At 48.1% G+C, this 16,335-nt stretch overlaps 1 protein-coding gene across 1 annotated transcript; it reads left to right on the top strand.

The window, feature by feature from the left end:
* Nucleotides 1-1,172: 1,172 nt before the first annotated feature.
* On the top strand, nt 1,173-15,156 carry rhoub (ras homolog family member Ub). The gene is made up of 3 exons (XM_043680895.1): nt 1,173-1,942; nt 12,866-12,924; nt 13,745-15,156. The coding sequence occupies exons 1-3, from the start codon at nt 1,723-1,725 to the stop codon at nt 14,201-14,203; spliced, it is 738 nt and encodes a 245-aa protein (XP_043536830.1). The 5' UTR covers nt 1,173-1,722; the 3' UTR covers nt 14,204-15,156.
* The last annotated feature ends 1,179 nt before the right edge of the window (nt 15,157-16,335 follow it).

Here is a 16,335-nt window from a genome sequence, read left to right as displayed (position 1 = left end):
TAGGGGCTTGCATAAGCATATGGATGATGATGGGATAATGTAGAGGCATGGGCTTAGATTAGTTCACAGGTCAGCGCAACATCGAGGGCTGAAGGTCCTGTTCTGCACTGTATTGTTCTATGTTCTATGTGGATTGGAATCACTGACCCTTTTCTAAGGAAGAGTGTCAGTATGGATGGGTTGGACCAAAGGGTCTGTTTCCGTGCTGTACATCTCTATGACTCTAAATAGGGATTAGAATCCAAAATGAGACACTGAAAGTGAAAGGTAAGGAAGATGATAAGAGCAAGAGAGCCAGCTAATGATCAGGGAGAGCAGGTTAAAACTACAAGAAAGCAGGTTAAAGAGCAAGAGAGAGCCGGTTAATGAATCAGAGAGCACAGATTAATGAGTTAGAAAGAGCATGTGAAAGGACAAGAGAGAGCAGAATAAAGACGGAGAGAGTATGGGTTAAAGTGTGAGAGCGCAGGTTAAAGAGTGAGAGACTTGGTTAATGAGTGAGAGAGCGGGTTAATGAGTGAAAGACCTGACTAATGAGTGAGAGAGCGGGTTAAAATGTGAAAGAGCAGGTTAATCAATGAGAGAGATGGTTAGTGAGAGAGAGCAGGTTGATGAGTGAGAGACCTGACTAATGAGTGAGAGAGTGGGTTAAAATGTGAAAGAGCAGGTTAGTCAATGAGAGAGATGGTTAGTGAGAGAGAGCAGGTTGATGAGTGAGAGACCTGACTAATGAGTGAGAGAGCGGGTTAAAATGTGAAAGAGCAGGTTAGTCAATGAGAGAGATGGTTAGTGAGAGAGAGCAGGTTGATGAGTGAGAGACCTGACTAATGAGTGAGAGAGTGGGTTAAAATGTGAAAGAGCAGGTTAGTCAATGAGAGAGATGGTTAGTGAGAGAGAGCAGGTTGATGAGTGAGAGCGGGTTAATAAATGAGGGAGTGGATTAAAGAGTGAGAGAGCTGGTTAAAGAGTGAGAGAGTGGGTTAATGAGTGAGAGAGCGGGTTAATGAGTGAGAGAGCGGGTTAATGAGTGAGAGCGGCTTAATAAGTGAGAGAGTGGTTAATGAGTGAGAGAGAGCTGTTTGGAGAGTTGAGGCAAAGTCAGTTATTGAGCAAGGGAGCTGTGAAATGAGTGAGAACGGTTTATTATTTACCCCCATTTCGATTGACTAGGTTGGGGGGGGGAGATGTGTGGTGCAGGTATGGCTACATTAAAAAAGTCACCTTCCCCTCCCACCTCACCCCCAGCTTTGCACTTGGCATCTTGTGCTGTCCCTTTAAGAGGTGGGAGCTGTGTGAGAGGTATCAGAGCTGCTGAGATTTGCGTCAGGGCAGGCGGTGACGACTTTAGTGAGAGTTAGATTTATAAAACGGAACAGTACAGACAGAGAGAGAGAGTGAGTGAGTGAGTGTGTGAGAGAGAGAGAGAGGAAGAATTGGGCTATTGGGGGGGGGCGATTTAATCACTTGGCGCCCCCCGCGTCAGTTTCACTGAAATTGACAAGACGCGGAAAAGTTTTGCCCAAACTTTTCCAAAACTTTTTATTTTGTTATTATTTTTTCCTTAAATGATTTTGGTGATCGCCAAAAGTTTAGAGCTAAACTTCCACGGTTTTTTTTTTAAGCCCTGCCTTGTGCGGGGAGGGGGAGTTTTATTTTGGTTTTGAATTTTGAAAAAGGAAAAATCTCTCCCCCTCTCTCTCTCTCTCTCTCTCGGAGAAAGTGATGCCTCCCCAGGATTTACTGGACTATCGAGTGGGATTCGCACCCCCGGTTCCCCCGCACAAACCCAAACACAGCAGCCGGACTGCCTGCTCCCAGGAGCGGTTTCTCAAGTGTGTCTTGCTGGGAGATGGAGCGGTCGGTAAGACGAGCCTGGTCGTTAGTTACACAACCAACGGCTATCCAACAAAATATGTCCCCACTGCCTTTGACGATTTCTCTGGTAAGTGTTGACTCATCACTTCAGGGTGTTTTTTTTTAAAAAAAACTGAGAAACGTTTATATTTAATCCTGTAAGACCACATTCGAGGTGATGTGTATATGCAGGGATTGTGTATGCAGATTAATAAATGCATTGTGTGTATATCCACATATATCATTAGGCAGAATCTTGTGTGCACTCATTCCTGTATACACAATATCTAAAAGTTTGAAATTATAATTTTAAATTAACTCCAGGGTTTCATTTATCAGAGTTAGAGTTGATGGGTGGAACACCGTTCCAAATGTGCACCAAAAGACTATGAACTGATGAAGCTTTTGTTAGCCTGGTGGGGGGAAACCACAAGGTCGTATATGGGGAGTTTTGTTTAACCCTAGGGCAAGAGGCGTGGACTGGGTTCCCAGTTGAAACTCCCACCTCCAACGCTGCTGCGCTGCATTTGGAGAGGGAGGGGTCTCAGGGTTATCTGTGGGACATTATACAAACTTTCGGATCGGAGAGCTGAGTGTGAGATTTGGGTATTTAATTGTAGGTAAAGTGAACTTTGTCCCGAGCAAATACTCCCAGGAGAGGAACTGCGCAGTGTCCGGTACGGAGTAAAGCTCCCTCTACATTGTCTCCCATCGAACACTCCCAGGACAGGGGCAGATACAGAATAAAGCTTCCTCTACATCATCCCCAATCAAACACTCCCAGGACAGGGACAGCACAGGGTTAGATACAGAGTAAAGCTCACTCTACACTGTCCCCCATCAAAGACTCCCAGGACAGGGGCAGCACAGGGTTAGATGCAGAGTAAAGCTCACTCTACACTGTCCCCCATCAAAGACTCCCAGGACAGGGGCAGCACAGGGTTAGATACAGAGTAAAGCTCTCTCTACACTGTCCCCCATCAAACACTCCCAGGACAGGGACAAGCACAGGGGTTAGATACAGAATAAATCTACTAATTTTTGTGCTAAATCTTTCCGCTCACCATTTCACCAATTGGTTTTGAGCCATCGTGGTACAGGAGGAGACTGTTCGGCCCATTGAGCCCACGTAAGCTCCCTCCTGTCAGTCCCACTCCCCTCCTGTCTCTGCTCAATTCAACCCACAGAGAGTCTTTGGTCTACCTCATATCACACATTGAGCTGTGTGGCCCATTAGATGGAGCTGGTAACCTTGATCAGTTTGCAATGACCTGATTGCTATGGATACAGTGCTTTAGAAAGGTCTCGTGAAGGAGGGAATAGGGCAAGTGTGAGTAACATGAGAGAGAGAGGGAGGGAGGGAGGCATGTCTTGCGTCAGCATTTTTAAGAGCCTGCAGTCTGAAGGTTTGTTGGCCAGTAGATAAACTGAGGATTGCAAGTGTCAGAACAGTGCAGGGCATGGCAGGGTCGGCAGAGGAGGTGGGAGAGAATTGATTTAATTTCTGATCAAAATTTGTTTGGGAATGTGCTATCTGAGCAAGCAGCAGCCGGTTTAAACAGAGGAATCGGATAAATACTTGGAAATGAGGGGGAGGGGCAAGAGTAGAAAGGGTGGGGGTGATTCGGAGAGCTAGCAGATATGGGAATGGCCTCCGTCTGTGCTGTTAGATGTCCTGCATATGGTACAGTTCTGATCTGGAAAGTGGAAGTGTCAATGGAGGCAGGCAGAGGGAGGAGGGGGAAAGTGTGGTTTTAGTTTGAGCGGGGAGTTCTGTGAATTCATTTTCCAGGATGTAGATGGCCACTGGCATTTATTCGACACCCTGAATGTTTCCAAAGAGAGCTGACTTTTGGAGTTAGGTGGGATGGGGCTGGTTGGGTGAACACTGATGTACCACTTGACGACAAAGGATTCCCAGATCAAAGAGAATGTGGTTGAGAAACCTATTGGCCAGCAGACTCGATGAGCCGAATGGCCTCATTCTGCTCCAATGCCTTCTGGCCTTGTTGGTGTGATTTGCTAATGTAAGCAAATTGTGATTCAGGACTGGCCACAACAAGGTTTGATCTCTGGTACTGAAACAGCTGGTAGACCAGGAAGGGATAGTATTGAGAGACCGTGTGGAAGCAGGCCATTTGGCCCATCAAGTTCACATCAACCCTCCAAAGAGCATCCCATTTAGACTGCATTCGCCATGGCCAATCCACCTAACCTGCACATCCCTGGGCACTATGGGGAATTTAGCATGGCCAATCCACCCTAACCTACACATCCCTGGGCACTATGGGGAATTTAGCACAGCCAATCCACCCTAACCTGCACATCTTTGGACTGTGGGAGGAAAACCGCAAACACCGGGAGAATGTGCAAACTCCACTCAGACAGTTAACCGAGGGTGGAATTGAACCTGGGTCCCTGGTGCTATGAGGCAGCAGTGCTAACCACTGAACTACCGTGGTACCCACCAGCTCCTAGCTCGATCAGGTAAAGGAGCGAGTCCACCAGCACCCCCGTCCTGCTATCGAGTGCTAAACTGGAGACGGGGGGGGGGGAAGATGGATGAACGGCTGGAATCGGATGTGAGGGCTTCACCAGTCAAATAGCCAGGATGAATTATCTGTCTCTCTCACAGCACAGAAAAGAGAGACTTCCAGCTTCCCCTTTGCACCCACTGCCGTTCAAATCCCCAAAATCCTTCGCAGCCAATGAAATGCGTTTGTTTTTGAGTGGGGTCGCTGTTGCCATGCAGAAACTACAGTACGCGGCTTTGTGCACAGCAAGCTCCCGCAAACAACCAAGTGACAAACATCAGGGAACGTGCACTGTCCTGAGCTGGGTTAAAGGAATAAATATCGGGCCCCCTGCCCTTTCTTTGGAATGGAGCCTGGGCATCTTCGCCATTCTGCTGAGCAGGCAATGATGCTTCCAAAAGCCAGTACCTCTGACAGTGTGGCACTCCCTCGATGCCGTGTCTGTCTGGCTCATCGTTCCTAAGCCCTGAAGTGGGACTTGAACTTCAGACCCTCCTATTCAGACACTCCACAGAGCCGCACTCCACAGAGCCACACTCCACAGAGCCACACTCAGGGAAATTCATCAGATGCAGGAGGGAAGACCTTCAGGAGGGGGAAAAACTGTGTATTTGAACAGGCAAGCTTTTCCTGCGTACAAGCCTGGGCTCCCTGGAGATAAGGCAGCAGGATGTTTATTATCTTGTTGATGCCTCACTTTCCTCTCCACGCATCTCTTTCTGTTAATATCTACTGTTTGTCCAGCTTTTAACAATGGAAAACAGGCTGTACATTGTTCAAATCCTGTTATTTTTTCCACGAAAAAAGATACTTTTCGAAAAGTCTCTAACCTCGGAGTATAATCGCTGACCTTGCATCCTATCTTGGTGCCAACATTGTTTTAGGGAGACAAGACAGCATTTCAGTGTCTATCACTTTGCTTCGTAATTTCCATGTTCACTTGTGGAATCCTCCATGGGGTTACAACTGTACCTCAGTGTTATACAACAACGGACCTGTCCCCACCACTACTGTACCCCAGTGTTATACAGTGACAGACCTGTCCCCACCCAGTACTGTACCCCAGTGTTACACAGAGACAGACCTGTCCCCACCCAGTCCCATACCCCAGTGTTATGCAAGGACCTTGAGAATAATGAGCCTAGCTGTTTGCATCCCGTAAGGGAATGGCTCCAGGCTGTATAGCCAGGTCCTGGTGATTCTGTGAGGCTGCATGGCCTTAGTTGGTCCCTGTGGTGTGAATCAAAAATCTGAAATTTATTAATCCCTGCGCTCCCACCGATTCCGGGCTTGGACTCTGAATTAAGTTACAAACAGTTCATTCTGATGGTGTCATGGTTGTGGGATGTTCCTGCTCTTTCCATGGTTTGTACAGCTTTACCGTGGAGACTGTCACATTACAACAAGGCCACCGCCCTGGAACACAATGTACTGCCTAAGGAGACATGGACTAGTGATATCAACTGCTGGAGGGCAGTGCTCTGTGTCTGTTCATCCTGAACAACATCTTGCATTTGTGTTGCCTTTTTGTTAAAATGATGTGACGTTGTACAGGAACAGGTTTCCACATCAAGCCCCCTGACGGGGTATCACAGCAGACCACCCAAAGCACGATTGAGGGTGGGGTTTGAAGCTTCTTTGGAAAAGGGCTACCAATGGTGGAGCGAAGGAAAATTGGGGAATTCTCTGGGATTTGAAATCCCACCCCTATCCCTGGGGATTATGCACCATCGTTCCAGTCTGGGATTAACCCAGATTTGGGTGTCTCGGCCAATCAAAGGACATGGGGAGTGGGTGGGGAAGTGGAGGTGATGCCTCAACGCTGGTCGTGATCACATTGGCCAGTGTAGCAGGGTCGAGGGGCCGAATGACCACTTTATTAACCTTTAATGAGCAAGGGGCCAGAGTTGGAGGTGAGGAGAGATCTTGAATGACAGAGGCTGTAGAAATGGAGAGCAGGGGTTTGAGAACACTCCAATGAGAATATTTAGAGCCATGCAGCACAGACCCTTCAGCCCAGTTCATCCATGCTGACCAGGGTCCCCAAACTCAACTAGTCCCACTTACCTGCCTTTGGCCCACATCCCTCTAACCCCTTCCTATCCATGTACCTGTCCAAATATCTTGTAACTATTGTAACTGTACCTGCACCTACCATTTCCTCTGGTAGCTCATTCCACATATGAGCCACCCACTATGTGGAAAAAGTTGCCCCTTAGGTCCGTTTTATATCCTTCCCCTCTCTCCTTAAACCTATACCCTCTAGTTCCGGGCTCCCCACCCCAGGGAAAAGACCTGGTCTATTTATCTTCTCCATGCCCCTCATGATTTTATAAACCTCTAAGGCCACCCCTCAGCCTCCAATGCTCCAGGGAAAACAGCCCCAGCCTGTTCAGCCTCTCCCTATAGCTCAAATCCTCCAATCCTGGCAACATCCTTGTAAATCTTTTCTGAACCCTTTCAAATTTAACATCAACTTTCCTTTCGCTGGGAGATTAGTGAAGAAATCTTTCCTCATGTCAGTCCTAAATAGCTTACCCCCTATCCTGAGACTGTGTGTACTCCAGTTCTAGACTCCCCAACCAGGGCAAACATGCTGTTTGCATCTAGCCTGTCCAGCCCTGTTAGAATTTGAAATATTTCAGTCAGATGCAGCCTTGTTTTACTGTTTAAGGTGGGCCTATCCAATTCTAGCCTCTTGTCTCTCCCTGTCTTTTTTTCAGGAGGTGACAGTGTATTATCACTAGATTGTTAATCCAGAGACCCAGGGTTCAAATCCCACCAGGAATTAGAATTCAATAAAGACGTTATAGAGATTTATAAAATCATGAGGGACATGGTTAGGGTGAATAGACAGGTCTTTTCCCCAGGGATCGGGAGTCCAAAACTAGAGGGCATGGGTTTAAGGTGAGAGGGGAAAGATTTAAAAGGGACCTAAGGGGCAACTCTTTTCACACAGAGGGTGGCACGAGTATGGAATGAGCTGCCAGAGGAAGTGGGGGAGGCTGGTACAATGACAGCATTTAAAAGGCATCTGGATGGGTACATGAATAGGAAAGATTTAGAAGGATATGGGCCAAGTGCTGGCAAATGGGACTAGATTAGGTCAGGATATCTGGTCGGTATGGACGCGTTGGACCGAAGGGTCTGTTTCCGTGCTGTACATCCCTATGGGGAGAGTGCGGGTAAGTGGAGTTGAAATGCCCATCAGCCATGATTGAATGGCAGAGTGGACTCGATGGGCCAAATGGCCTGCCTTCCACTCCTATGTCTTATGGTGGATGACTGTATGACTCTAAAGAATCTGGAATTAAAAGTCAAATGATGACCAATATTGGTTTTAAAACAAAAGCCATCTGGTTCAGTAGTGTCCTTTTTAGGGGAACAAATCTGTCATCCTTACCCATGTGTAGCCAGACCCACGGCATTGTGGGTGATTTTTAACTGCCCTCTGAGCAATTATAGGAATGGGCAACAAGTGAGCAACACCCTCATCCCGCAAATGAATGGAAGAAAACGAAACCATTCCACCGTTGGCACCTTCCGTACCATCAGAGCCCAGAGCCGCATCCTCTTTAGGTGTGAATGCACAGCACGCTCGCCTCTGGGTCATAATGTTCCCGGGTCAAGTCCCACCTCAACTCAGTGAACCAAACCACCAAGGCCGACTGTCTGGTGCAGTAATGAGGAAGTGCTGCATTGCCTTAATGGTGGCACTCAGCAGCTAGACAGGAAGGGGGGAAAGGTGGAGCCCAGCCCGTAGGGCAGGGGGGAAATCAAGAGATCAAGGCCAGCGCAGGGGGTGGGGGGTGAAGGTGAGAGATGGAACCCTTATGGGAGTGACTGCAGACCCATTACAAACAAAGGACTACAATTTGGAGCTTTAAGAAATAATGTTGAACTTTTAACATTTCTTTTTTTTTCCACACTTTACATAAGGCTTTGAACCTTTGGACCTAAGATGGTGCCAGAAATGATGACATTGTGAAATTTGTACTGTACATGAGTACACACGACAATAAAATCTAATTCTAACCTTTTCAGAGATGTTGCTCCCTGCTCAGATGGGTATAAAAACAAAATCCCAGGGCACTGTTTCATTTAACAGCAGGGGAATTATCCTCCGTGTCCTTCCTGACCCATATTTAATTAACCCGCAAATCAACATCCCTAAAAAGCAGAAAGCGCTGGGCGAACTCAGCAGGTCTGGCAGCATCTGGTTTGAGAGAGAAAAACAGTTAACATCGAGCCCGGTAACTCTCAGGTCTGATAGACAGATGTTCTGTGACGCAGGGTCAACTCCAAATACTATCTCTGTTTCTCGCCCGCGCTCTCTTCCTCACTCCATAGATGCTGCCTGACCTGCTGAGTTTCCCCAGCAATTTATAATTTTTGTCTCTGATCTCCAGTGTCCGCGGCTCTCTTTTTTTTTATGTCACTAAAATACAGGTCATCTTATCATCATCACATTCCTGTTTCTGAATCACTTGCCGTGCGTAAACAGCTGCCATGTTTCCTACATGGCTACACCAACTGCAATTAAAAAAGAATTTCATTGATTGTAAAGCACTTGGGTTATTTGGTGGTTGAGAAAGGCACTATATAAATGGATGTCTTTGTTTTCCTTTAAACCTCTGACCCCCTCATTCCTCTTTAAGCTGCTGTTTTAAACCCTATCTCTCTGACCAAGCACTCAGTCACCTCCCTCATATTTCCTAATGTCAAGTTTCTCTCAGCCCAGAAGTGAAGCACTGGATTCACTTAAGAAAAGGGTCTATATAAATGTAAGTTGTTGTTATCATTATCTTGCCATGACCCAGGCAACCAAAAAGCCATGAGACACAGGAACACAGGTAGGCCATTCAGCCTTGCTGGTAACTCGGATACCCTTTCCTGTGAATCTCACATGGTTAGGGGCGGAGGGGTCTCTGGTGCCTGGGTACCTTGCCCTCTCCTCACTGCCAAGCTGTCTTCATGATTTGGAGATGCCGGTGTTGGACTGGGGTGTACAAAGTTTAAAAATCACACAACACCAGGTTATAGTCCAACAGGTTTATTTGGAAGCACTAGCTTTCGGAGCGCCGCTCCTTCATCAGGTGTCTGTGGAGAATAAGATTGTAAGACACAGAATTTATAGCAAAAGTTTACAGTGTGACGTAGCTGAAATTACATACTGAAAAAGACCTGGATTGTTTGTTAAGTTTCTCATCTGTTAGAAGCTGCCAGCGATTCGACTGGGGAGGGCGTCGCAAAGTTGCAGTCACCTTTGACTCGGGTCGAGCTGTTTTTCTGCAAATCCTCCCAAATTAGAAAAGTTGAAGCTCCAGTTGGCAGGTTTCTGGGCCATTTATATAGTGCCTTTCTCAGTGCTTGCACTGACATTGTGTGAGCTGAGAATCCAACCGCAACCGAAGATCAGGCCTGGGATTTCCCTGTGGTGCAATGTCAGAAAACATTTGTCCTGGAGTCCCGGACACTTGCTCAGAAAGGTTATGAAATGTTCAGCACCATCTGAACTCTGCGCAAGATTTAAACACTTCCCCCTCAACCTGCAACTCTCTTAGACCTTGACCCACTTGCTCTTTTCAGTGACACTTCTGCCTGGGGCCTGTTTCCTTTGATCCTTTTGTAAGTTGGATTTGTACAAATTCTCCTGCCCAGGACTGCCCTTGCGATTACTGAGAGACTAAAGTCTTTGTTTACACCTGATCTTTCCCCGAGCAGCTTTTGAAATAATCTACATCCATCCTTGCTGTGTGTGTGAGTGTGTACTTTCTTCTCTGTTTTGTATTTAAATGCCCTCTCGGTTCCTTTTGAAGAGATTTTTTTTCAATCTGTGTTTGCGTTTCTCTTCATTGCATTCTGCATCCCTTCCCACCTCCTTCTGAACAAAAGCCCAGCACCCTCCGATAGCCGTGTTTTGTGTTTCGAGTTAGTCTTGCTCTCTCGTTCACGCACGTTCAGATGTGGCTCGATCCAGGCCTCTCTGCCTCCTGCTGAGAAAGAACAGACTTGCATTGATATAGCGGCACCCTCCTCCGGACAGCCCACCGCCACCTTTTCTGCTTGGAGTTCGCTGCCCAAGGATGGGTCCCACCCCATTCCCTCAACCCCCCCCCCCCCCCGATCTTTGCCATGGGTTGGGCCGGGAAGCAGATCCTGAATCAACCCAAAGGGGCATCATGCCCCCATATTGGCACCAATCTGATCCTATCCAGCGTCCCACTTGCTCCAATAAACATGCACAACACACGCACTCTCACTGCAGTACAGTCCCACACACACACCTGCACACACACACACTGATTCTCACTGGGCAACAGTCACACACATACACACGCTGGGTCTCACTGGGGTACAGTCTCATACACACAGTCTCGCTGGAGTATAGTCGCACACGCAGACACAGACACACACACACACATCTCACACACACACGTTGCACTCGGAGCTACAGGGAGAAAGTGAGGACTGCAGATGCTGGAGGTCAGAGTCGAGAGTGTGGTGTTGGAAAAGCACAGCAGGTCAGGCAGCATCCGAGGAGCAGGAGAATTGAAATTTCAGGCATCAAAAATCTGATGGAAGAGCTTATGCTCGAAACATCAATTCTCCTGCTCCTTGGATGCTACCTGACCTGCTGTGCTTTTCCAGCACCACACTCTCTGGATCTACAGATTGGGCTGATCCAAAGACCTCTCCATCCCATGATCATGGAATCTCTCCCACTCTTGCCGTTGGTGGGGGGGGAGGGGCGCGGTGTCAGAAGTGTTTCCAAGGCAACGGTCAACCTGTCTGGTCACATTACGAACTCTCCTCCCACGGCCTTAAATCCTGGAGCTGGATTCGAACCAAGAGACTTTGGCCTGGAGGAAGGGAGACTGACCACTATACCACGCAATGTCCCCAAAGTGCTTCATTTAACTCTGGAGAGGAGTCACATTGAACTCCATAAAAAGGCCCCTTTATCTGTGGAAAGATATTGGAAGCAGCTCAGTGAGGATTCACTCGCTGATCCCGGGGTATGGAGGGACGAGGAGAGGTTGGATTGGTTGGACCCATCTCTGACGAAGAGTCATCTAGACTCAAAAGATTAGCTTGTGCTCTCTCTCTCTCTCTCCACAGATGCTACCTGACCCGCTGTGATTTTTTTAATGTTAGTTACAGGCAACGTTCCCTCTAAGTGGTTCAGTCTCTGAGGTTTCACACACACCGAGCAGTGTGCCAACTCATTGGCTTAGTTTCAGGAGAGGCTACTGAGCACAAACCTTGGGAGATTCACACACCCAAAGTAACAGTTTGGGGGGAGTGTTGGTTTTGGATTGTCTCGATATGATTACAGATAATCACAGAGACCTTTCTCAGCCGCATTCGATGTTCGGTCTCACTCCTTTGCAATCCTCCGCTGTCCTTCGCTCACACCCTCGTAAGACCAGATGAGGGAACAGAGGTGGCCATTTGGGGGTGATGCAGTGGCTCAGTGGTTAGCACGGCTGCCTCACAGTCCTGGGGACCTGGGTTCGATTCCTCCCTCAGGTGACTGTCTGTGTGGAGTTTGCATGTTCTCCCTGTGTCTGTGTGGAGTTGCTATGATTTCCTCCCAAAGTCCAAGCCTAATGCAGGTTAGGGTGGATTGGCCGTGCTCAGTTGTCCATAGTGTGCAGGCTAGGTGGATTGGCTGTGGGAAATGCAGGGGTTACAGGGATCAGGTAGGGGGTGAGTCTGGGTGGGATGCTCTTTGGAGGGTTGGTGTGGGCTTGATGGACACTGTAGGGCTTCAGTAATTCAGCCCATCGATTCTGCTATGCCATTCAATGAGCTCATGGCTGATCTGATAATCCTCAACTCCGCCTTTTCCTTAGTCGCCCTCAATTCCCCTTAATGATTAAAAATCCAATTTGAATATGCAGAAGGCTGTGGAGGCCAGGTATTTGAGTATATTTAAGACAGAGATAGGTTCTTGATTGTCAGTGGGGATCAAAGGTTACAGGGAGGAAGCAGGAGAATAGGTCTGAGAAACTTATCTGCCATGGTTGAGTTGTGGAGCAGACTTGAATGGTCTGATCTTTGCTCCTATGTCTTATAATCTTATGGGTCCAGCCTCTACAGCTCCTGCAGCAAAGAATGCCACTCCCCTCAGAGAGAAGAAATTCAATTCCCCCTTATCTCTGTCTTAAATGGATGACCCCCTCATTCTGGGATCATTCCCTCTTGTCTGAGACACACTCTTATCTGCCCTGTTCAGCCCCCTAAGAATCTTGTGTGTTAGGTGGAACTTGAGGCCCTCCTCAATGTTAACCCTTTCCACTCCGTGTACAATCTGCTGTAACCTGTAAAAAGTAACCGTGACAACGCAATTTGACACTTGGATTCAGAAACCAGTGCAGAGTTCATCTGTTCTTGAATATCAGGGAGCGCTGCACTCCCACCCGCACTGACCCCTGATGAAGCTGATTTCCTCTTATTGTTGTGTATTTCAGCCGTTGTTCAAGTCGACGGGACCCCTATCAGACTGCAGCTCTGTGATACCGCTGGCCAGGTGAGCCTCAGTGTTTGTTGTGAGCTTGTACTTTGGTTCCTAATCCTCCTAGTCAGGTATTGGTTCACTTTTGATGTGAAGTTATTAACAGTACACTGCAGTGACCAATCTCTGCAAGCAAGTGGCCCTCATTGAATAATCTGGTTAATTTGAGGATCACTCTTTTTTTTGCCCAGGTCACCTAGGTAAGGTGCCAGTGCTCTTGTTAAATCTGCATTAGGGGGTGATGTTTTCCATTTTTAATATTTAATATTAGAAGGCAACCCCTTGTATTGAAACAGTATTCCCTCAGCACTGTACTCGAGCGAAAGTCAAGAGATTTTTGGGTATTTAAATCTCTAGGGGTGAAGTTTGAACAAGCAAACTTCAGAACGTCTGAGTTGAATTCTCTCTCGTTTGCTCTTGGTCATGCGCGTGCACGCACCTCTGGTCATTCAGTTACAAACTCAAAATCCCCTGGTCCTTGGGGTAACCCGCTGGCCACCTGTGTAACAGTGATGAGACTGGGAAGTGTTCAGAGTCCGGGGAGTCAATTTTAGGGGGAAAACAAACTATGTCAAGCCAAAAGTTGAATTAGGCAGCAGTGATCTGAATGAGAAATTCCGAGTTTGATTCGGACAACTGATCTGAAGGAGAAGTAGTAGTCTGAAACAGGCAACATTGAGGCCTACTCTAACCTCAGTCACTGTTATCTTTTGCACTCTGTCAATATTTGGTGCAGTTTTGGGATTTGATCAGAGTTTATTTCAGCGTGGAGTCGGCAAAAGTTTAATTTATCCGTTTTACTCTTTCCCTCCCTTGCCTCTGCCTTCCGGCGCAGGATGAATTTGACAAGCTTCGCCGCTTCTGCTACCACAAGGCCGATGTCTTCCTGCTCTGCTTCAGCGTGGTCAGCCCCTCGTCCTTCCAGAACGTGACGGAGAAGTGGATCCCTGAGATCCGCCGGCACTGCCCCACGGCGCCCGTGGTCCTGGTGGGCACCCAGTGTGACCTGCGGGGGGACGTGAAGGTCCTGATCGAGCTGGCCAGGTGCAAGGAGAAGCCGGTGCCCCAGGCCGTGGCCCGGGCACTGTCAGAGAAGGTTGGCGCCGTGGCCTATGTGGAGTGCTCCTCGCTGACGCAGAAGAACCTGAAGGAGGTCTTCGACATGGCCATCGTGAGCGGGCTGCGCCACGCGGACACGCGGGCGAGCAGCGAGCACCGGGTGAAAGCATTAACCGCCAAGAAAATGAGGACCTTGTCGAAATCCTGGTGGCGAAAGTACGTCTGCGTGGTATGACAACTGTTCAACCCGTGGCTCTCAGTCATTGGACTTTTCAGGAACGTGTTGGTGGAGGAGGAATGGGAGAGTAGTGGCATCTCGCTCTATATTTTTCATCCTAATGATAAACCTGATTTTGATTTTTGTTGTTTCGGCAAATTGCTATCCCTTGCCAAGTTTGAAAGAGAAGACTTTTATTGTGTGGGTGAGGGGGGGGATGGAAAATCTTCAGTATCCCCCAGGTGGGCTTGACGGGCAAAGCATTCTGATCCTTCTTCCCGTTATCACTTGGAAATCGGGCTTGTCGCTGAGGGATTGGAAGGGAAGGTTAGATCCAGGGTGACGCCCACCACAGTGGAATTGCCTACAGTGTGGGAACAGAACATTCAGCCCGTTGGGGTCCGAACCGATAAGCATCCCACTCCATCCCTGCACTGACCCTCCAGAGATCAGACCCTTACTTCGTAATCCCCACATGGTCAGTCCACCCTAACCTGCACATCTTTGGACCATGCGAGGAGACCAGAGCACCCAGAGGAAACCCACACAGACACGGTGTAAACTCAACACAGACAGTCGCCCGAGGGTAGGACCGAACCCGGGTCCCTTGCTGCCTGTTTCCCCCACGCCTCGGTCCATTGCATTCCCCAACCTTTCTCCCCCAGTGTGACCTCCATTTTTGAAGAACTACAAGAGTTGGGGGCTAGTTAGTTAGTTAGCGAGCTAGTTAATGGAATAGTTATTGTAAATTGGCCCAAACTGGACGGCAACGGTTAATGCCTTGGATTTTGCACCCTGAATGTTTTAGTTCGCAACCCAACTCGGGGTCCCAACACCTCCGACATTGAAAGCCCTTCCTTAATCAGTGACTTTGAGAAGGAATTTGGAGTGTGGTTGGCAGTGGGGGGGGGGGGGGGGGAGTGCAGTGTAACGTGGGAGATTGGATTGAGGATCTTGGCAAATATCTATCTGGGGTCTCCCCCCCCCCGCCACTCATCCTGCCACTCCCATTTCACCGAATGTCAGCTTGGATGTCCTTTTTACCCAAAGCATAAAGGATTGCATTTCCATAGTGCCTTTCACGACCTCCGGGCATCCCCAAAGCAGCTGAGGAAATACCTTTTGAAGGGCGGTTACTGTCATTGATGCAGGGAGTTGTCAATCTGTGCACAGCATGATCCCACAGATGGCAACGAGGGAGTGACAGGGTCAGCTGTTCTTTAATATGTCAGGAGAGAAATGTTGATGGAGGGGAGAGACAGTGAAAACCTTCACTCCTATTCTTCAGCACTGGTGACTCAGGGTGGCATCTTGCATGTCTACATAATTTAACTGTTTGCAATCAATAGAGGGTTATGTGATATTCTTTGACAATCTGATTCAATTGTCGGCGCCTCAATTATTTTTCAAACTAGTCTCTTTAGACGAAGCAAGGTGGACTCCTATGAATGCAGACAGACAGTAGTTAGCATTACTGATGACCAGGGGACTGTCTTCTCTTGATACTGATCCATGTCTGGGGCACCATTGCCCCTAACAACAATGGACTAATGTCTGCTTCAAAATGGCCGCTCCAAAATGGCCACTCCATGTGTGCAAGCATGAATGGATTCATTACTGCTCATGTTGGCCTCCAATTTTGGGCAAGAGGCAGATGTCTCTTTCTCCCCCACCAAGTTGTCCTGGGAAGGAAGTGGGGCGAATATTCCAGTTTCTCTCCCGTTCGCGTTCTGAAACCAATTCGCAAGTTCACCGGAGTTGCCATCAAAGTTGCCCTGCTTTTTAGAAATAAGAGTTGCTGTCAAAGCTCAACGGGTCTAGCAACACCTGTGGAGAGAAAGTGGAGTTAGTGTTTTGGGTCCAGTGGCCCTTTTTCAGAACTGAGTGTGGCTAGGAAAAGGTTGTTCTGGATGCTGGAAGAGACATCTGCTTCTGATCATACTGGGACTTACAAGGCTTCTTTATAGAGTGGTGGTAGTGTCCCGACCTCTGAGCCAGGAGGTCAAGATTCCAGTCCAACCTGATTCTGAAATTGTCGATCTGTAACTAGGTCTTTCCGGGCCACGGATTCAGGTAAAACACTTGTCAGTTGGAGGGGTGAGTTGGCCTAGATTTGAGATTAGGCCAGGGTGAAGTACTGTCTTGTCGTT

The sequence above is a fragment of the Chiloscyllium plagiosum genome, chromosome 41, assembly GCF_004010195.1.
Source record: "Chiloscyllium plagiosum isolate BGI_BamShark_2017 chromosome 41, ASM401019v2, whole genome shotgun sequence".
Lineage (NCBI taxonomy): Eukaryota > Metazoa > Chordata > Chondrichthyes > Orectolobiformes > Hemiscylliidae > Chiloscyllium > Chiloscyllium plagiosum.
The sequence above is the reverse complement of the archived record's forward strand: the minus strand, read 5'-3'. Positions and strand labels throughout refer to the sequence as shown.

Excerpts from the sequence above, each read along its gene's own strand:
- rhoub (XM_043680895.1), top strand. The coding sequence starts at position 1,723 with ATGCCTCCCCAGGATTTACTGGACTATCGAGTGGGATTCGCACCCCCG. Across the intron at positions 1,943-12,865 it reads TGCCTTTGACGATTTCTCTG|CCGTTGTTCAAGTCGACGGG; the intron begins GTAAGTGTTGAC and ends TGTGTATTTCAG. Across the intron at positions 12,925-13,744 it reads TCTGTGATACCGCTGGCCAG|GATGAATTTGACAAGCTTCG; the intron begins GTGAGCCTCAGT and ends CTTCCGGCGCAG.